Source organism: Cricetulus griseus, chromosome 5, assembly GCF_003668045.3.
Source record: "Cricetulus griseus strain 17A/GY chromosome 5, alternate assembly CriGri-PICRH-1.0, whole genome shotgun sequence".
Lineage (NCBI taxonomy): Eukaryota > Metazoa > Chordata > Mammalia > Rodentia > Cricetidae > Cricetulus > Cricetulus griseus.
Window position 1 is genome coordinate 182,469,162 of NC_048598.1, and position 22,004 is coordinate 182,491,165.

The following is a 22,004-nucleotide window of genomic DNA, read 5'->3' on the forward strand; positions in this document are numbered from 1 at the left end:
AGCCACTGAGCTATAGGTCATCTTGTTTAGGCCAGGCTAGCCTTGAATTTCCATTTATCCAAGGCTGCCCTCAAACTATCTGGTTTAGTTTCATTTCTGTTGTTGAGATAAAATATCCTGGGAAAAGACATCTTCAGAAAGAAACGGTTTATTTTATCTTACAATTCCAGATTATAGTCCATCATTGTCAGGGAATCATAGCCGGAGCTGGAAGCAGCTAGTCCATGATGTCCACAGTCCAGAACAGAGAAAAATAAATACAGCCTTCCTGACTGGTATTCAGCTAGCTCTTCCTACTCCCCACTCATGCAGTCCTGAGCTCAAAACCAGGGAACGGTGCCTCCCACTTAGCCTGGGTCTTCCTTCAGTGAAGGCAGTCCAGACAGTCTCCCACAGCGACTCTTTCCTGGTGGTTCTAGGCTGTGTCTTGTTGACAGTTCAAACTAATCAGCACAGATGGGCAGTCCCAGCAGGTGTGAGGTACTAGGATGAATCCCTAGCACCACATAACAAAATAAAATTCCTAATAATTATATAGGAATCAAAGGACTAAGATGAGGTCAGTGAACCTGTAGAGTGGATGGGGGACCCAGGGATAAACCTAGAAAATTAACACTTCCTGACATGGCCAGGCATGATGATACACACCTTTAATCCCAGCACTCAAGAGGCAGAGGCAGGAAGAGTCTCTGAGTTCCAGGAAAGCCTGGTCTACTGAGCTAGTTCAAGGGCAATCAGGACTGCACAAAGAAACCCTATCTCAAAACAAAATTAACATTAAACCTATTTAAAAAATAAAAACAAATATAAGCTCTAAAATCTAAAACTCAAATTTTTTTTAATGCAATAGTTTTTCAGACAAGATGTCAAAAATAACAAAATAGTGAGGATTCTGTGTTGGAAAGGACACTATCGAGAGAGCACTTGCTGCTCCCACAGAGGACGGGTTCAGCTCCCTCCCCTGTGGTGACTCCAGTTCTAGGGGATCTCCCTGCACATTCATTTGTCTGCACATATGTCTACATAGGCAGATGCACGTGCAGACAAAACAGCTGTATATGTGAAAATAAATTTTAAAAAATTAAAAGACAGAAACAAGAAAGGCTGGAAAGACAGCTTAGCCATTGAGAGTGCTTGTTGCACTTGCAGAGGACCCAAGTTCAGTTCCCAATGCCTGCTTCATACAATTCACAGTCACCAGGGCATGCAGTCCAATCTTCTGGCCTTGAAAGGCATGCAGAAGCTCTCTCTCTCTCTCTCTCTCTCTCTCTCTATCTCTATCTCTATCTCTTAAAAAAAGTTTTAAAGCAAGACAAGCACTAAGCAGAGGAGACATAGCTCGCTTGGCAGAGTGCTTGCCTAGGATGTATGAAGTTCCCAGCACCCACAAACCAGGCTGTGGGTGCACAACTGTAATCCCAGCACTCCAGAGCTAGAAGGATAAGAAGGTCAAGTTCGTCCTTGATGAGACAGTGAATTGGAAGCTAGCTGGCTACATGAGACATGAGAGACAGACAGACACACATGCACAGAGGGAGAGAGAGAGAGAGAGAGAGAGAGAGAGAGAGAGAGAGAGAGAGAGAACAAGTAATAGAATAAAAACTTTGCAAGTTACATATCTCTAGGGATGTTTATGTTCAATATATAAAGAACTCAACAGCAGCTGGGTGTTGGTGGTGCACACCTTTAATCCCAGCACTCGGGAGGCAAAGGCAGGTGGATCTCTGTGAGTTCGAGACCAGCCTGGTCTACAAGAGCCAGTGCCAGGATAGGCTCCAAGCTACACAGAGAAACCCTGTCTCAAAAAAAAGAAAGAAAGAAAGAAAAAGGAAGAAAGAAAGAAAAGAAGTAGTCAACAGTAAAAAGACACAAAGCAATGTTAAAATGGATGGAAACACTGATTAGACATTTCTACAAAGATATATACAATATACAGGGCCTTATGCACATGAACAGATGCTCAGTATCATGAGCTATTGTGGAACTGGATACCACTTCACACCCTCCAGGGTTAGCTGTCATCAGAAAGTGACAGGGAGGATAGGGTGACAGAACAATGGCTCAGCAGATAAAAGCCAGGGCTGCTCTTGTAGAGGACCTGGGTTCAGTTCCCGGTACCCATGCGTGTTGTGTGTTGTGTTTGTTATTGCTCTCTGCTCTTTGGGCTTTTTGAGGAGCCCACCACCCAACTCCCAAATAAATCACACAGTCTTATTATTACTTACGAATGCCTGGCCTTAGCTTGGCTTGTTGCTAGCCAGCCTCTCTTAAATTAACCTGACTGCCTTTTCCCTCTGGGCTTTTATGTTTCTTCCTTCTGTATGTCTTTCTTACTCTGTGGCTGTCTGGGTGGCTGGCCCCTAACATCCTCTTCTTGTTCTCTTGCTCCTTCTCTTCCTTGGTTCTTCTATTTATCCTCTCTGCCTGCCAACCCTGCCTGTCCTTTCTCACGCCTAGTTATTGGTTGTACAGCCCTTTATTAGACCATCAGGTGTTTTAGAGAGGCACACAGCTTCACAGAGTTAATCAAATGCAGCAGAAACAAAAGTCACTCACCCTAAAATAATATCCCCCAACACACGTGTTGGCTTACAAACATCAATACCACAGTTCTAGGGGACCTGCCTCTTCTGGTGTCTGCAGCCACCAATCATGCATGTGGTACAGACATATGTGATTGCAAAACACATAGACATAAAGTAAAATACAATAAGGATTGGTGACAAGCACTGAACAAAAAGAATGTGGAGATTCGTTGCTGGCGAGATTTTAAGAAGTGCAGTCTCCTTGAGGAACAGATTAATCGGAATCAGAGAGAGAAGGGAGGGAGGAAAAGTAAGCAGTAAGAGACTTTTATATATTTCAGGCTGGGCAGTGGTGGCCCATGACTCTAATCCCAGGACTGGGGAGTGGGGGGTGCAGAGGCAGGAGGATCCCTGTGAGTTTGAGGCCAGACTGGCCTACAGAGTGAGTTCCAGGACAGCCAAATCTACACAGAGAAATCCTGTCTCAAAATATTAAAACAAAAACAAAAACAAAATAATAATAATAAAGAAATTATTTCTGTGTGTGACTCCAGGAATGTTTGTGCCCCTAGAGCACGTAGAGGTTAGAGGACCCAGAACCCATGTCTTCACATTCCATCTTGATTGGAACAAGGTATTTCAGACTCCCATCTCTGCCTATCTGACCATAGAAATGCTGGAATTATAGACCTGACACTGTGTCCCCGTCATGAACTAGGGTCTTCATGCCTACATGGCCTGTGCCTTACCAACAGAGACATTACCCCAGCCCAAGATAAGGCTCCCTAAACCTGGAAGACACACCAAGTGCCCCAAGACAGTGAGTGTAATTTCAATACGACAAGGACAAAAAGTGCATGCCATTTTCACAGTGGTGGCTTCTTTGGCATTCTGAGACTTAAATGCTGGGTAATATCCATGGTCTTTGAGCAGCTTCTGGTCTCAAAGAGGATGGGTTTTTTTGTTTTGTTTTGTTTTGATTTTAAGACAGGGTTTCTCTGCATAGTCCTGGCTGTTCTGGACTCACTCTGTAAACTAGACTAGTCTCAACTCAGAGAGATCCTCCTGCCTCTGCCTCCTGAGTGATGGAAATAAAGACATATACAACCACCACCCAGCTCCTCCTCCTCCTCAAAAGAGAGTCTAAGAAATGTCATTGCATTCACAGGAAAGAAAAGGCAAGACATCCTATGACGTTTCCTGGGAGAGGTAAAGAAAAAGCTACTCACTACTGATAGAAGAGGCACCTACAAAAACAAACAAGAGCTGCAAGTCCAGCCAGGCAAACCAATTAACTTATTATTGATGTGACTTACAGAAGCATGCTTATGTGACTTACAGAAGCCAGGGGAGGGGAAGGGACTCTTGAGCATCCAGAGTGCCATGCCCCTCCCCAGTCCCACTGTACGCCTGACCTGCAAGGGTGCTGTAAGCCGCTCTGCTCCAAGGCGGTAATGACCATGCCAACCTAGAGGACACAGCTGCACCACAGACATCCTTTGAATTTAGACCGGGTGGTGATACAGCGCCTGCCAATTTGTTGGATTAAGAAGCACCCAGGAGATTAGCATAGCACAGCTCTGAGTGTGTTCTTTCCAGGGAAGGTTAGCGGAGGGAGGAAGACTGGCCCTGAATGAGGGTGGCACCATTTCAGAGGCTGGGTACCAGAATGGAGTAAAAGGGATAAAAGGAAAATGCCTGCCCCAAAGCACAGACCTCTCTCCCCTTCTCTCTTCTGGCCACCATGGTGTGAGCTGTTGTCTACCACATCCTCCCCACCGTGATGGGCTGAAACCTCTGCAAGAGTGAGCCAAAGTAAACATCTTCTTCTCTTTGTTTTGTTTTTCTTTTTCTAAATGTTCTTTTCTTTTTAAAGTTTTATTTATTTTTTATGTATACAACATTCTGTCTCCATGTATGCCTACACCAGATCTCTTCATCTCTTCATAGGTAGCTGTGAGCTACCTTGTGGATGCTGGGAATTGAATTTAGAGAGGGTGGAGTTCAAGAAGCCACAGGCTGTCCTGTGCTTCAACTCCCAAAGAACAGGCCAAGGGCTCTGAGCCTCAGAGAGACACTCTCCTGGTACCAGGACTTTGAGAAAAGTTGTCACTCATGGGAAATCCCAAAGGTGGGGAAGGAGGAGGGGCTCACCAATCATGCCAGGGTTGGATGGAGGACCCAGCAGGCCCAAGAATCAAGGCTGTAGTATGTGGAGTGGGCTCCAGGGTCCCGGAGTGCCTCAAACTGCCAGTGACGGGAAGGAGATGCCAGGAGAGCCTTTCCTGGTCAGAGAACCAATGTTATAATTAAAAAATAATAATAAAAATATATTGAGAAGGAATCACACCATACAACAGGGCTCACATGGAAGATCTATTGGAAGAGGAGAGAGAAGGGGCAGAGAGCAGGACAGAGAGCAGTCCATGGGCACAGTGATGAAAGACAGAGAGAGAGAGAGGGAGAAATAGACGGGAGGTGGGCAAGGCCCACCTTTTATAAGGGAATTGTGGACTGTGCACAGGAGGTGCTCTTATTGACTGCAGTTGAGAATGTATCTTCTCAAGACCCCCAAGGGCAAGCCAGCACAGTAACCATTGAGAGTGAAGACACAATGTATACCATCCAAAACAGAACAAATTAGAATGAGAACATAAACATACCAAACAACACCTTCTTCACCTCCCAACAAAGGCAAGAAGAGTATGTGAGGGGCTGTAGAGAGGCTGGGGCTTAAGAGCACTTGCTGCTATTGCAGGGGAATAAGGTTCAGTTCCCAGCAAGCACATGTAGGCACCAGATAGTCACACAGTGCACATACATACATTCATGGGTAAAACACTCACATATATAAAATAAATCTAAAAATAATTTTTACAAGAAGTATGCCAGGCATGATGGTGCAGCCTTAAATAGCACAAGAGGCAGGGGCCCTGGGCAATGGTGGTGCACACCTTTAATCCCAGCACGTGGGAGGCAGAGGCAGGCAGATCTCAGTGTGAGTTCAAGGCCAGCCTGGTCTACAAAGTGAGTTCCAGGACAGCCAGGGCTGTTACACAGAGAAACCCTGTTTCAAAAAAAACAAACAAACAAGTAAAAAAAGAGGTAGGGGCAAGTGGATCTCTGTGGATTCAAGTTCAGCCTAATCTACAAAGGGAGTTCCAGGCAAGTGGGGTGGGCTGACCCTGAATGAGAGCTACACTGTGAGAGAACCTGTCTCAAAAAGAGTGTGCACGGGCCGGGCAGTGGTGGCACATGCCTTTAATCCCAGCACTCGGGAGGCAGAGGCAGGTGGATCTGTGTGAGTTCGAGCCTGGTCTACAAGAGAGAGTGCCAGGACAGGCTCCAAAGCTACACAGAGAAACCCTGTCTCAGAAACAAACAAATAAAGTGTTCTACAGCAGAAAGAAATGTAACACATCTTTGGGGGGAAACAGGAGGAGAGGAGGGAGGGGGACCTGGGATTAGAATATAAAAAGTAAATTAGTAAAAACGCCAAATGTAACACATATTAAAATAATAGTCTACAACAGTGCTGTATCTTGAGTAAGAAATTTCTAAGCCAGGAATGATGGGTCACAACTCTAATCCCATGAGTTGTGAAGAAGCAGGCAGATCTTTGTGAGTTTGAGGCCAGCCTAGTCTACACTGTGAGTTCTAGCACAGCCAGACGTAGAGAGACCCTGTCTCTAAATAAATAAAACTCCTTGCAGGACACTGATACAGTAACCACACATAGAACACAGTGTTACATTGTGTATTCACAACAGGTTTTGTTTATCCACTCAGGCAGCTGCACATGTGGGGTGTTTGTGACTAACGCTGTCAACAAGTTGCTACTTGGAAGTAGACTTTCTTCTCTCCTGGGTGTATTCCTGAGGAGTGGAATTGCTCACTCCTTTGGTATCTCTGGATTTAAGCTCTTGAGGACCCAAAGCCCGTTTTCCAAAGCTGCAGCTTTTGTGCAAGGTGGTTCTGATTGCCTACTGGTCACCTGGTCTTTTTTATCATTGTCATCTACATGGACAAGCCACCTCATGCTGGGTAACACGACTCAACACTTTCCCTCTGCCATGGCAGCAGCACGATCTACTGCAGGTTCTGTTTAATGACTCTTACAAGTGGCATTCTTTGGCCTGTGGCTTCCTCACTGCCATTTCTGCCTTTGTTTTATCTACCCTTGTGTGTGTGTGTGTGTGTGTGTGTGTGTGTGTGTGTGTGTGTACACTCAATATGCTGCCTGGCACAGTGGTGCACACTTGTTCTCCTGTTAGTTGGAAGGTAGAGAGGCAAGAGGTTTGCAGGTCTGGGGTCAGCCTGTGCTACATAGCAAGAACCTGTCAAAACTGAAACAAACTGGCAGGGTGGTGGTGGTGGTGCATGCCTTTAATGCCAGCACTCGGGAGGCAGAGGCAGGCGGATCTCTGTGAGTTCGAGACCAGCCTGGTCTAGAGTGAGTTCCAGGATAGGCTCCAACGCCAGAGAAGCCCTGTCTCAAAAAAACAAAAACAAAACTAAACAGAAAAACCTGAAACAAGCTACAATCGAATGTGCTTCTTTCTCCTGAGGACACAGGCAATTGCATCTGAAAAGCAGCCAGATGATTCAGGATGAGCTCCTGGTCTCAAGCTCCCTCCACCTTTTGCCATATAAGGCAAAACACAGGTTGTGAGATTTGATGTGGCTTCCATTTAGCACCGCACTTGTGGGTGTGAAGTGGTATCACACAGTGGTTTTGATCGGAGTTTTCCTGGGGGCTGATGTCGCCAGCACCTTCTCACTGGGCCTCCCATTAGCAACTCGTACTCTTTGGAGAAATGTGTGTATGCAGGTCCTTTGTCCAGTTTTCCAGCCACTTGTTTCCTCATTATTGACTTGTACGTTCTTTGGGCAGCAGTGACTCAGGGAAGTCGATGAAAGAGGAAGAGGAACTGAGTCCTCATTTAGAAGGCAATCCAGTAGAACCTGTCTGCGATGTGAATTCTCAGTTTCTGGAGTCAGTTGGAAAATTTGCAGTTTCCAAACCAAGTCTTGTGATAGAGGACACCAGGGGCCTGGTTACTGTGTGAGCAGGTGTGGTTGTGCTTGCCTGTGTGAGCATGTGTGGAGGCTGGAACCCATGTCCATTGACTTCCTAGTTTGCTCTCCATCTTATTTATTTATTTATTTATTTATTTATTTATTTATAGGCAATGTCACTCGATAAACCAAGAGTTCACCATCATTTTGGCTGAGTTGTCCAGACAGTGAGCTTCCATGGTTTCCCTGCCTCTATTCTCCACTGCTGGAGTTGCATACTTATGCCACCAAGCCTGGCTTTATGTGGATTCTAGGGATTCAAATTTAGGCCTCAGAATTGCATAGCAAGCACTTTACCCACTGAGCCATATAGTCAGCCCCATGGATAATATCATGTGCTGTCTCGCAGGGTCAGAGCCAGTCCACCATTTAGGATCGGCATCTGCGAAGCGTCGTCTTGCCCGGGGAAGGAGGGGAAAAGGAGAACAAGAGACTATTGCTGTTTTGTTTTTAATCCAATTGAGAAGAGAGATCATATGGGAAACAAATTCTTAAATTTGATGAAATAAAAAATAAAATAAAAAACATGAGGGAGAGTCCACTGAGACTAAGATGGCCAGGAAATTCTCCACCTTCCTCAAGAATGCCCTGACAAAGGAGATGGCTGCTGGTCATTGCCACTGCTACAAATCTTCCCTCACTCGGACCCTAACAAAGAGTCACCATGATCAACCCGGCCACACCCTACAGCTACCCAGTGCCCTTGGGAGATAGTGGCAAAGTACCTGACATACCCAGCCACACCCAGGACCTTCAGCCACACCCAGGATCTTCAGGGCTCAAACCTGGAGAGTGTCTGGAGAACCTGTAAACACCCCCACTGATGGAAGAAGTCCCCTTCCCTGTGACCCCGGTGAAAATGTGAAAACCAACCCTCCACCTGAAAGGAGATTAATTGCAGCTCTTGGGATTCTGAGGTGAGAGGATGGAAAATTTATGGTCCACCTGAGCGGCAGCAAGTTTGAGTCCACCTTGGAGTACAAAAAAAAGACTGTCTCAAACACACACACACACACACACACACACGCACGCACGCACGCACGCACGCACGCACGCACGCACGCACGCACGCACGCAACACACACGCACACACACAGACAGACACAACACACACACAGACACACGCACACAGACACACACACACACAGACACACACACACACACATACACACACACACATACACACACACACATACACACACACACACAGACACACGCACACGCACACACACACACACACGCGCACACACACACACACACAGACACACAGACACAGACACACAGACACACACACACACACACACAGCACACACACACACACACACACACACACACACAGACACACACACACACACACACAGACACACACACAGACACACACACACACACACACACACACACACAGACACACACACACACACACACACACACACACACACACACACACACACAGACACACACACACAGACACACACACAGACACACACACACACACACACACACACACACACACACACACACACAACACCACACACACACACACACACACACACACACACACATACACACACACACACACAGACACACACACAGACACACACACACACACACACACACACACACACACACGCATACACACACACACACATACACACACACACACACACGAACACGCACGCACACACACACACACACACACACGCACGCACACGCACGCACACGCACACACACGCACACACACACGCACACGCACGCACACGCACGCACACACACGGTGGGTGGATATGAAATCCTCAGATAAACAAAAGCCAAGGAAGTTCATTATTACTAGATGTGCTCCAACCAAACACACGAAATCTAGGCATGGTGCTTCATGCCTGTGACTCTTCCCAGAGACCAAACAGGAGGATTGCTCTGAGTTTGAGACCCATCTGTGCTATCAGCAAACCTGAACTAGAGAATAAGAGCCTGTCTCAAAAAACAAAACAAAACAAATAAAACTCCAAGCAACAAATAAAAAAGAAAAAAAAGAAGAAAAAGGAGAGACTGAGGATTCAGCCCTAGGTAGGAAGTTATGTTTTATAAACTAAAGGAGATTAATAAGACAAATACTGCCATGTTTTCTTTCATTCACAGAAATTAGATTTCAAATGTCTATTTGTTTACATGGGTAGGGGTAACTAAACTAGAAAGGGGCTGTGAGAAGGGAGGAAGAGTTCTTCAGGGAAGTAGGAATAGAGTTGGTGACAGATCAGCCTAATAAGGAAACGGAAGTTGAAACTAACTGGGGGAAGGAAGAGGTCATTGCGGTAGGGGCAGCTGGAGAGATGGCTTGTTGGTTCACTTCAGTTCTAGGGGCTGGAACGCCTTCTGACCTCCAGGGACACCAGGTACACACATAGAATACATACGCATGTGTAAGTAAAATACTCGTAAACATAAAATGATAGAGCTTAAAATAAAAGACTCTGGGACTAAGGGGGGCAGTGGAGGGGGCTACAAAAGTATAATGAAAAATCTAGTGAGATAGAGGGCTTAAAAACACAAACATGATGCCTTTAATCCCAGCACTCGGGAGGCAGAGACAGGCGGATCTCTGTGAGTTGAGACCAGCCTGGTCTACAAGAGCGAGTGCCAGGATAGACTCCAAAGCCACAGAGAAACCCTATCTCAAACAAAACAAAACAAAACAAAACAAAAGCCTGTTGTGGCCACATGTGTCTGTAACTCAGTTCTAGATTCATTAAGAGAACCTGTCTCAAAAAATAAGAAATAAGCCAGGTGTTGGTGGCGCACGCCTTTAATCCCAGCACTTGGGAGGCAGAGGCAGGCGGATCTCTGTGAGTTGGAGACCAGCCTGGTCTACAGGAGCTAGTTCCAGGACAGCTTCCAAAGCCACAGAGAAACCCTGTCTTGAAAAACAAAAAAAAAAACAAAAAAAAAAAAAAAAAAGAAAAAGAAAGAAAGAAAAGAAAGAAAGAAATAAGGTGGGCAGTGATCAAGGAAACTGCCCAATATTGACCTTTGGCCTACACACACCACACCCCCCCCACGTACATATATCACAAAGATATATACTCACTCAGAGAGAAACATCCATGTTACACATCACACACATAGACACACGTGTACATACACCACACAGATAGAAAAAAAGACCACACGTATACACACCACACGCACACACACACACACATAAATAAAAGCAGTGCTAATAAAGTATCTCCTTTTGACTCACCCAGAAAGCTTTATTGTAATTGTAGACGGATTAGAATTATTTCAATCTTGACAACACAAAAAGAACCATAACGATGACTTAAGCTGGGAGCCAGAAAGTCAAGTCAGAGAAATAAGCACACTCATCTTCCCTCTGGGCAGTCTAGGGGTGTTCTTACGAACAGAAGCAGAAGTAATGAAATTTCAAACACTATGTTTAAGTAGCTTGTGAAAGCAACCAATAGATGGACTGAGACTAATAACCATGTTGAGAGGAAAATACAGGGTTTGGAGTTAGTTCCTCACTTGTCCTTGTAAGACGTCAGTATGGAATGTTGCCAAGTGACAGCAGCATGTTCATACCCCACACAGCACAGAGGTGCACCACCTACAGCTCACACACAGCCATACAGTCCAGGGCTCCTATGATCTTAATGGAGCTGGACATTTTTTTGTTGTTTTTTCAAGACAGTTACTACTCTGTGTGTAGCTTTGGAGCCTATCCTGGCACTCCCTCTGGAGAGTACGCTGGCCTCGAACTCACAGAGATCCACCTGCCTCTGCCTCCCAAGTGCTGGGATTAAAGGCGTGCGCCACCAACGCCCGGCTGGAGCTGGAAATTCTTATCTCCTAGTGGCACAGTTGCCATTATGACCTCTTAGGGTGTCAGGGACACACCTTCCCCATGTGCTCCTTGCTCATGCTGATTTAAACAAACCTAAGAATGGCACATTACATACACTTTGTCATAATTGATCATGATATATGCCTATGATACCTACTGACTGTACCTCTAGCCAATGTTTTAGGGTGAACTTCCACTTATAAAAAATAGTTTACCTTGGGAGGCAGAGGCAGGCAGACCTCTCTTGAATTTGAGGCTAGCTTGGTCTACAAAGTAAGCTCCAGGACAGCCAAGGGTACACAGAGAAACCCTGTCTTGAAATCCCTACATCACCATGCCTGGCTTAGCTTTTTAAATTCTGTGGTTTGTTTTTTGAGACAGGGTCTTATTATGAAGCTGTGGCTGTCCTGGAACTATGTAGACCAGGTTGGCCTCAGACTCAGAATCCTCCTGCCTCTGCCTCCCAAATGCTGGGACTAACGGTGTGCACCACCACAGGCCTGCTCAGCTTTGTTTTTATTTTCCTGATATGGAAGACTTACTATGGTGCCTATGCCAATCTGAAATTCCTGGGAATCCTCTAGCCTACTCAAGTTATAGGCACAGGTCATTGCTATACTGCTAGTATACCAATTAATATGTTGATATCACATCAGGAATAAGTCTAACAAGATGGCTCAGCATGCTAAGGCACTTGTAATAGAACAAAGAACTCATTTTTAAAAAGATTTTATTATGTATACAACATTCTGCTTCCATGTATACCTGCACACCAGAAGAAGGCACCAGATCTCATAATGGATGATTGTGAGCCACCATGGTTGCTGGGAATTGAACTCAGGACCTTCGGAAGGGCAGTCGGTGCTCTTAACCTTTGAGCCATCTCTCCAGCCACAAAGAACTCACTCTTAAAAGTTGTTCTGACTTCCCCACTATTAAGCCAGGCATGGTGACAGTATGTAATCCCAGAACTTGAGGCTAGGTTATATTAGACCCTAAAAAAACAAGTATTTGCCTCACAGCTCATGGTTGTGGAAGCTTCAGAAGTCTGGTGAAAGCAGAGTAAGGGACTTCTGGATGGTACAGGACATCACAAGGACAGCAGATGGGGGAACTGCTAACTTCAGTCTCTCCCTCTTCTTTTTGGTCTTTTTGGGACAGGGGTTCTCTGTGTAGTCCTTGCTGTTCCTGGAACTTGCTTTGTAGACCAAGCTGGCCTCAAACTCAAGAGAAGTCCACCTGTCTCTGCCTACCACTGCCTGGCTTCTCCCTCTTCTTATAAAGCAACTCATTCTACCACAAGAGGACCTTCATGACCTTGTCTAACCCTTGACACGGTTTCTCTGTGGCTTTCGAGGCTGTCCTGGAACTAGCTCTTATAGACAAGGCTGGTCTCGAACTCACAGAGATCCGCCTGCCTCTGCCTCCCGAGTGCTGAATCCTGAAGTAGGCTCTTAAGTCAGTGAAAGAATGAACCTGTGAGCTAGAGCAGGCAGGCAAAGGCTTGCTTTCTTCTGTCCTTTATATAGGCTGCCAGTAGATGTGGGCCAGACTAACAGTACACCTTCCCACCTCAAAGGATCCAGATGAAAAGTGGGTCTTCCCACTTTAAATGGCTTAAGAAAAAAAATATCTCACAGGTATACAAAGCTGCTTGGGTTTTAGTTAATCCCAGGTGTAGTTAGGTTGACAACCAAGGATAGCCTTCACAAGGGCCAAGACTGAATTTTAGAGCTGGTCCCAGCTCAAGGTGGAATGGGCTTATGCACACCCACCTCCTTCCCAGTGTCAGTCAGCCAGCCATGACAGCCACTTCTGCTGAGGCAGTTCTCTGTAGAATGCAGCTGCAGCTTGAAGCTAAACCAGTCAATGTTCACATCGGTGATGAGAGACTCCTGCACATACTAACATACAATTTTTTGAGACAGGATCTTTGTATGTAGCCCTGGCTGACCTGGAACTCACTATGTAGTTCAGGCTAGCCCCAATCTGAAGAGAACCACCTGCCTCTGCCTCCCAAGTGTTGGGATTAAAGGCATGCACCACCATGCCTTTCTAAAAATTAAAAATAAATTTAGGAAAGTGGGTTTGTACACAAATCCCCTAGAACTAGAGTTACAAGTGACTCTGGGCCAACTGATATGGTGCTATCTTGGCTGTCCTGCAATGCACTATGAATTTATCAGGTTGCTCTCAAATTTACAAAGATCTACCTCTGCCACCATGGGGTGAGGAGGGGTGGGCCACGATTCATCTTTTTTTAGGTGTATGGGTGTTTTAGCTACATTTTTGTATGTACACCATGCCATTCCAACTGAGCTTCAAGGGTAGACACAGGTTATGCCCAGCAGATATATGAAGGAAACTGGCCATGTTCCAGGTTAGGCTGTCCTGGAACTTGCTCTATAGACCAGGCTGGCCTTGAACTCAGAAGAGATCTGCCTGCCTCTGCCTCCCGAGTGTTGTGATTAATGGCGTGGGCCACCAACACCCGGCTAGGCCTAATATTCTTTAGGGAAAAAGGGAAATCAGATACCTAACCAGCTGGCATTGGACAAAACCAGGCCCAACTATGCCCAGCCACGATGCACAGAAAATTAGCTCTTACAACTATTTCTGCCTGGATCAAAAATAAAGTCCAAGCCAGGGAATGGTGGCTTGCCTTTAATACAGCACTTAGGTCTGTTACACAGAGAAACCGTGTGTATGTGTGTATGCGTAGGGGGTGGTGGTGCTGATACACTCCATCTTGGGAGATTGAGTCTGCTGCCAAGACAACTGGAATTGGATCCCTGGGACTCACATGGAGAAGGCTTTCATAGCTTGTCTTTTACCGAGGTCTCCACGTATGTAATATGGCACGCATGCCCATGCAGAATCTAAGTGAGGGTAGGCATGGTGGCCTGTCATCTCAACACTTGAGAGGGGAAAGCAGTCTTAGTAGTCTGTTTACTAGGAAACGTGCTATTAATTCTTAAAAAGGCAGTTTTCAATCTTAAGCCAGTGCAATAATCAACCTGTTTTCACATATAGGGCTGACATACTCTCTAGAATACCCAACATTCAAATTCAAAGCATGAGCCCTAATACTCAACAGCTTTCAGTGCATTTCACTCACTATAAAATGAAAATGTAGTGTATCTTTTTAGTATTAAAGCAGAGACAAAATTTAATTTTAACATTGGTTTAATCAAGTAATGTAGCTGTTTGAAACAGGAAACTTTTAAAGACACCTCAATAGAGCAATGAACAACTGATTACTCTTAAAACCCAGATTGTGTGAATTTGAATCCCACTGGTTTGGCACCAGACAGAAGCCCAAGCCCCTTCCCTCCTCCGTGTTGAAGACCTGACAAGAATCTTAGCCTGAGGCTGAATGTGCTGATCTACTTGAGAACAATCTCAGAAAATGATGACAAATGGACGGGCGGGCCATGCAACAAAGAATTTGAAACCTAGAAGTCAAGTGAGTTTGCAAACACTGCTTTTTGGTGGACAGTGTACACTCCCCTTGTTACCATTCCAGGTATGTGGCTCCCACTCCATGCTCAGCAGACTCAACGTTTTAATCTTAACCAAATATTTGTATCATTTCAATGCAAAAATCTTACATTTATTAAAGTTTTATAATCTGTGAGATGGGTAACACAAAGGGTAAGATCTAAACAATGTTGTGAGCTAGTATGCCACACAAATTAACCACATGGGTTCTTAACTTTGAGAATGCACTTTGTGGAAATATATGCTAATAACTTTTAATATTAAAGATGAGTATGCAAATATAGTCAGGAACCCAGATGGAATTTATACCAGCTAGTGGGTAAAGAATTCACATGTGTGTGTGTCTAAAGTCCAAGGCTCTGAACGGGCTGGTCAGGCCCTAGCAACTGTACCCACCCAGTGGCCATCACCAGACTTCTCATGTGCCCAGCTATATTCAATGTGAAGTAAAAAATATCCCAAGTCTTACACCAAAATACAGGCTCTGACTCAGAAGTATGATTTTAACTTTCTCTTTAAATAAGACAATTGGGGGGGATCAAGCTTGAAACACAATAACACTTATTTTGGCAAGATAGCAACCAAAATCTAAAGTACAAGCTATTATATCCAAATTAAAAGGCATTGAAGAATAAACCATAATATTGGGGAAAGGGGGAGAACACAAACACAAGATACAGTATGTCTAAACATCTTGAAATTATAATTTAAGGGTAAAAGCTGAAAAATTATGCTGTTTTAGCTAGAGATTAAGTGCACCTTTTCCTGTTTCTCCCAAATAGAATCAAGAGTTTACGATTTAATCATACCTCAAAAGCTTTTCTCTCAGTACAAAGCAACCACTAAATTCACACAAAATACTTTTTGTTAATTATTTCCCTGGCTCATCCAACGTGCAATGCACATGACTCCAAAGACTACAATTTGGGGTGAATGTACACAAACTGAAAAACCACAACTCCAAATTTCAAAACTTGCTCCTAAAACCATAGGACACACAGGTCACTTTTACTTCTTATGAAGATGTCACACTGTCATTTGCTTATCAGTCTCCCTTGGAATGACAAGAATTATCAGTTGCCAAAACAGATGGGGACTGAGATACAACCTTTAAAACACTCCATTTCTTAATGGCTGAGTAAGGTCATTATAATTGTTTGCATTCTCCATGTTTCAGCACCTACAATCTACCAGGCTCAATGACCCTAAGTTAAATGGTGTAACAACCTAAAAGTAGCCAATTACTTCAGTATAAGCCATTCATAGCCCGAAGTCTGAAGAATGACCAAAATCAAATCTTTATTTTATAACTGTATAAATGTGATCCAAATGTGTCCACCACTAGTTTTTCCAAAAGAAACATGCTATAAATAAGCAAACTACAACTGCTCACTGATATGTATGGACTCCCTAGATGTCTCATTGGGCTTAATTATAGACCACTCACAGTAATAGCTTTTTAGTATCAAGTGTAGCATGATGTTAAGCCATTTTAGCTTTTGCACATACATGTTGCACTTCTGGCTGATAATGGAGAAAAATTTGCAGCATTATACTGTTAAGCTAAGTTGCATCCATCCTTTAAATGGCATCAATATCAATGTCGTCATCCTTGTTGTCAGACTTCACAGTTTCAACTTTTGGTACACTGGCAGTCTTCGAATATACCACCTGACAAGATAAACCATTTCATCAATTAAATATAGGCATCAAGTAACCAGCCCCAGTTATATTATTTCCATTAAAATTCTTTGTATTTTCCCTTTTCTTACTTCCCTCAAAGCTTCCCCGGGAGCCACCTTCAGATTAATTGCCCCCCCTCCCCCCAGTATTTTGAGACAGGATTTCTTTGCATAGCCTCTAGCTGTCCTTGAAAACTCAGGAGATCCTTTGCCTTCTGACTCCTAGGATTAAAGGAATCTGCAACCATGTCTGTCTTTTATTTCTTTATCATAATACATCGTATCTTTCATTGGATTAATCTAATTATTCTCCAGGGCTAGAAGAGGCAGCTCAAGGTCAGAAAGAATGCTCAACTCTCCAGATCTACATATAAAAATTGTCTCTTCCACTCCCACCCCAAAGATTCTATGTATTTTTTTGTTGTTGCTCATTCGTTTTGAAAAAGATAGTCTTCTCTGTGCAGCCATGGCTGTCCTGGAACTCTGTAGACCAGGCTGGCCTCAAACTTACAGAGGTCCACCTGTCTCTGCGCCCAAGTGTATAGCCTGGCTGATTATAATTTATCTTTAATGTGAAATTTGGGAACTATACTTGGGGTCAACTTGAGGTTAACCAGGGCTACAGAGAGAAAAAAACCAAAAAAGACAAAAAACAAATCTAACATCACTGCTAACCAAATACTCAAGTAACATATTCCCTAGCTTTTACCTCAATATTTTCATCTTCATCTTCTTCCTCACCACCAGAAGATTCTTCCTCTGCTTCCTTCAACCATTTAATAAATGGTTCTGCTTTGACGCGAATCTCTTTGGCAAGTTCTTTTGAGACATATTTCTTAGAGGCCTAAAAAAGTTCAGAATTTTCTCATTGAAGACTTGAAAATATACTTTAAACTACTTGCACAATAACCTGTTAAAAGATACCCTAAGACTAAACAATTCCCGCTGCCTTAACTATAAAGGGACTCAAAAATTGTATCAGAGTAATAGCCCACTCCCAGCGGCTGTTCTGATGCTTCTGAAACTTCACAAGAAAACTTATGTGCTCCCCACCTTTTCTGACCAGCTGATGATGACCTCTTCTTCTAAAAGATCTGCATCATACATCTCCTTCAAAATATGTGGTATCTTGGAGATCAGCTGAGCTTGATGCATTGCTACCACACATTCCAAACCATGAAGAAGGTACCGCTGAGCCTTTTTGTTGTTATGACAAAACTGCAAGGAGACAGCATCAGCAATTTAAGGTAAATCAACACTTACACATACTCACTTTCTTAAAGCATAGCACATGTAACAGTGGCTTGGCTAGAAAAGGCCAATGCACAGATACCCTTACCATTTGTAGGTGCTCCCACTTGCTAAAGTGGGCCAACCACCTATTTTCAGGACAACAACAGTGGGTTGAAGCGATTTAAAGCCACAGTACTAACGTCACAATCTTTACTACCCCCCCAGTGTCTTACTCTTAAGAAATGGCGCCTGTATTTTTTGATCTGCTCTCTTATCTTCTCATTAAAGAGAACTTCAGTCAAAACAAGAGGACCCATGGCTTTTACATCCAGTCTTTCTGCTTCAGCAACAATTTCTTTATCAGATGAATCAATAATGCCCTCTTCTTTCTTTTTCTGGAAACAAAAAAAGCAATTCCATGAAGCACAGGCACATGTTTGAGAGAGCAGTCCTCCTCCAGGGTTTCCAGTCAATTTATGGAAGGACACCCACTCTACTTCCTCCAATATTTCTTTCTTTCTTTTTGGTTTTTCAAGACAGGGTCTCTCTGTGTAGCTTTGGAGCCTATCCTGGCTCTCGCCCTGGAGACCAGGCTGGTCTCCAACTCACAGAGATCCACCTGCCTCTGCCTCCCCCCCCCCCCCCAGTGCTGGATTAAAGGCGTGCGCCACCAACGCCCGGCTATATTTCTTGATTGAATAAGCAAAGGAGAAAAGCAAATACAAGTTTGAATTAAAAAAATATAAAGGAAAGGGTGTGGTGGCACACACCTTTAATCCCAGCAAAGACTGAAAAATCTGTGAGCTCCAGGTTAGCCTGGTCTACATGAGTGATTTCCAGGATGGCCAGTCAGAGACCCTGTCTCAAAAACAAAACACACTAATAAAATTCAAAGATGTCAGAGAAAAAGTTAGCCAATTATAAACATAACAAGCTTTGAAAGGGTATATGAAGCAAATTTACCTTAACAAAATCAAACAGGATGTTAACACGCTCCTCTATAGTTCTTTCCAAATCATCGCTGAGTGTTAGAACTTTAGCATGGTCACTGATTTCATCCATTCTGCGCCTCTGAGCTTCCTCGGTTGTATCCTCCCCCCAGTCATCATCCTCCTCCTCTTCCTGTTTAAACAAAAGCAAAGACCTTCAAATAGCTGTTAAACACTGACAGGATCAAGCACCTATGCCCACAGACATGTCATCAGCCGAGAGGATACGTATCTTTCATATTAAACAGCAGCAAAACGCTAAACAGGACAAGCCAGGCTCAAAAATATAGCATAGTTTTTAACAGCGCACTACAATAATAAATACAATTTTCTGGTTCATTTCAACCAAACGCCAGGTGCTTCACAGTTTGAAGTGCACTACACTCACCACAGCATGTGGGGGAGGACTAACTTCATTTGGTGGAGGAGGTGGTGGTGTCTCACTGCTGGAAACGGAGCCATTTTCCTTGTCCTTGCCCTTTCTATTTTTCTTTTCCTTTTCTTTCTTTCCTGTACCACTGTCACTATTCTCTACAGGGAAACAGAAGTTAATTTAATACTATTGTTTATGGATCACTGACTACAAGATTAATCCTACCCTCTCACCATCAGAACTCCTTAGTAAGTCAACACAACAAAATGCAACTTCCAATTCTGAAGAGAGCGTTGGAAAGAGTGGTGCAAAGACCCAGATTTGATTCCCAGCACCCTTATGGTGTTCATAACCACCCACAATCCAATTCCAGAGGATCTAAAACACCTTCTTCCGGTCTCTAGGGTACTGTACACATGTGGTGTATGTACATCATACATGCACACAAAGCACCAACATAGCAAATAATAAAAATTCTGAGCCACATTTCACAGGTTATAAGAGCAATACAATCAAGGATATATATGTCTCACCCCCATGAATCTAAACAATACGACATCAAAAATCTGAGCATCTAACAAAAAATAGCTTGTTTAAGCCTATATAACGGCTTGTCTCATGGGGAAGAGAACACCGGAATAGGTTAGACTATCTTGCTATAGCAAGCTCAAATTGTGTCAGACAGTTTTGTTCATCTGACACAGAGTGTTGCTTGCAATGCTTTAAGCCACTGTAGCTTAATGAGACAAGCCTTGTTTCCAGAACAGTAGATCTTTTTGTTTCTATCATAATCTGTTATAAATCAACAGGATGGTACAGTCTGGCAGCCTCCTTTTCACTTTTACTTAACACATTTTTCAATAATATTTTATATTTAGTTAAAAGTCACAAGGCCCTGAGCCAGACAGAGACAGGCAGATCTTGGAGGCCTGGTCTACAAAGTTAGTTCCAGTCAGCCAGGGCTATGCAGAGAAACCCAAAAACAACCGAACAAATCCAAAGTCCAAAGACAAAAAAGTTCCTTATACTGTACATACTTATATAGAGTAATAAAAACCTTCCACTTTAAATTCCAACAGCTATTTTGCTAAAGACTTACCAGGTGGGTTTTTGAGAATGAATGTACAGAGTTTATGATGTGTGTCAAGCATGCCTCGGTACCCACAGGCTTTACAAGAATTACCTATTGTTTGCTTCTTTGGATTGACATGCTGTAAAGGAAAAGTAAAAGCGGAAAGTTGAAAACCTTATGTGAGTTTATGTAACATTATAAAACATCTAACACTGGTTTAACACAAATTTTCTTCATGGCAGCCTAATTTTAACAAAATATTTTCTAGTAAGTCTGGTATCTTCTCAGGAGCATGAAAGCATAATCAAGTAACACCACAAAAGCACACACACAGAATGACAAAGATCTTGGAGGCACTCACCAGATCGGTTTCAGGATTCTCACACTCAGGACAAAGAACAAATTTTTTAATGAATCCATCCAACATGTCTTGCAGCTTATTCGCCTCATGAGATCCGTTGACAATGTACCGGTCATTCTTAACATCAAACTGGGTCTGTGCTCCCAGCTCACAACCAAAATATTTGGTGGGATCTACAGAAAGACAAGACATTTCAACATAGTTAAGCTTCAGCACTGGCTTCACACAAAAATAAAAATCTATAGAGAACTCAGCGCTCTGTAAACCTACAGGGCCAACTGATACAGCCAGGTGTTTTAATGACACCCATCTAGTAGGCCGGAAGTTCCACACTTGCTAATTAACACACGATCCAGGAAAGATGCATAGCTCAAAGACTGTCAAGACTATATGCAGAGTATACCTTTTCAGGCTTCTCCAAGCTTTACTTACACGTTGGAGGCCGATTAAGCGCCTTTGCAACGTCAACCATGTTGACTATAACTGTCTTGATTCCATTTCCTTTGCCCTCAACCTAAAGGAAATAAGAATTTCAATTTTGCACCGAGTTCCCTGTAAAATGCAACGTAAACAAGAACGTATGGACCAACTTCCTACTAAGATGAAGGTCAGTATACCTTGGCAATCAAACGGGGCATCTTGTAGCGATAGAACTGGTCTGACACGCTGCGGTTGACGTTGACAGACATTTTGGCTTATTAGTGACTTTATCAATAAGATGAACAGATCTTTGATTGCAACTTTTTGGTATCTTCTGTCTGGAGAAGAAGGGATGACATAAACGACTGCAAGAGTTCTCGGTCTCTGACATGAAAAAGTTTTCGCCACTGAGGCTGTAAGCTTCTTGCTTGTATGCTATGTTTCCCCAATACAGGTACCAATGGCTGCGCAACAGCTCTGAAAGAGAAGAGGAGAAACACACAAACATCCCCACAGGGTTAGTACCGTCCCTGTCTGGAGTAACTTCCTGTCTTACAGCACCCCGCGTCACCAACACCCCCCAGCCTACAAAGCCCGGGGTCCATGTGGGACAACAGTTGACAATCCCACGGCACAAAGCACCACTCGAGGCTCCTCGGAGGCCACCATTTTGGCCGACGAGGGCTGTGACCGTGGCGGGGAAGTGCCCGGAATGAGGAAACAACACAAACACAGACCCTGCTGCTCCCTCAGCTCTTGCCAGTTTGTCAGACCAAAGGCCACCACCGGCTGCTCCTGCCGACAAGGGGGTCGGGGCCCTCAGCTCAAGCCCGGGAGCTGACAACTCGTGCGACCGCGCCTCCCCCGGCTGCCATCGTTGTCAAGCGGGAACCGTCGAGCCCGGCCGGCTTCGGGGCGAGCGGCCGTC

General features: G+C 44.1%; 1 protein-coding gene and 1 non-coding gene across 2 annotated transcripts; both read right to left on the bottom strand.

The window, feature by feature from the left end:
* Positions 1-14,613: 14,613 nt before the first annotated feature.
* Positions 14,614-21,553, bottom strand: Eif5 (eukaryotic translation initiation factor 5). The gene is made up of 10 exons (XM_035445346.1): positions 21,274-21,553; positions 21,089-21,170; positions 20,657-20,829; positions 20,323-20,434; positions 19,239-19,381; positions 18,825-18,983; positions 18,095-18,256; positions 17,682-17,846; positions 17,338-17,472; positions 14,614-16,617 (listed from the first exon to the last, which is right to left on the bottom strand). The coding sequence occupies exons 1-10, from the start codon at positions 21,343-21,345 to the stop codon at positions 16,528-16,530; spliced, it is 1,293 nt and encodes a 430-aa protein (XP_035301237.1). The 5' UTR covers positions 21,346-21,553; the 3' UTR covers positions 14,614-16,527.
* Positions 19,812-19,937, bottom strand: LOC113835840. The gene has a single exon (XR_003485590.1). It is a non-coding gene; the product is annotated as a small nucleolar RNA SNORA28 (small nucleolar RNA).
* Positions 21,554-22,004: the final 451 nt, after the last annotated feature.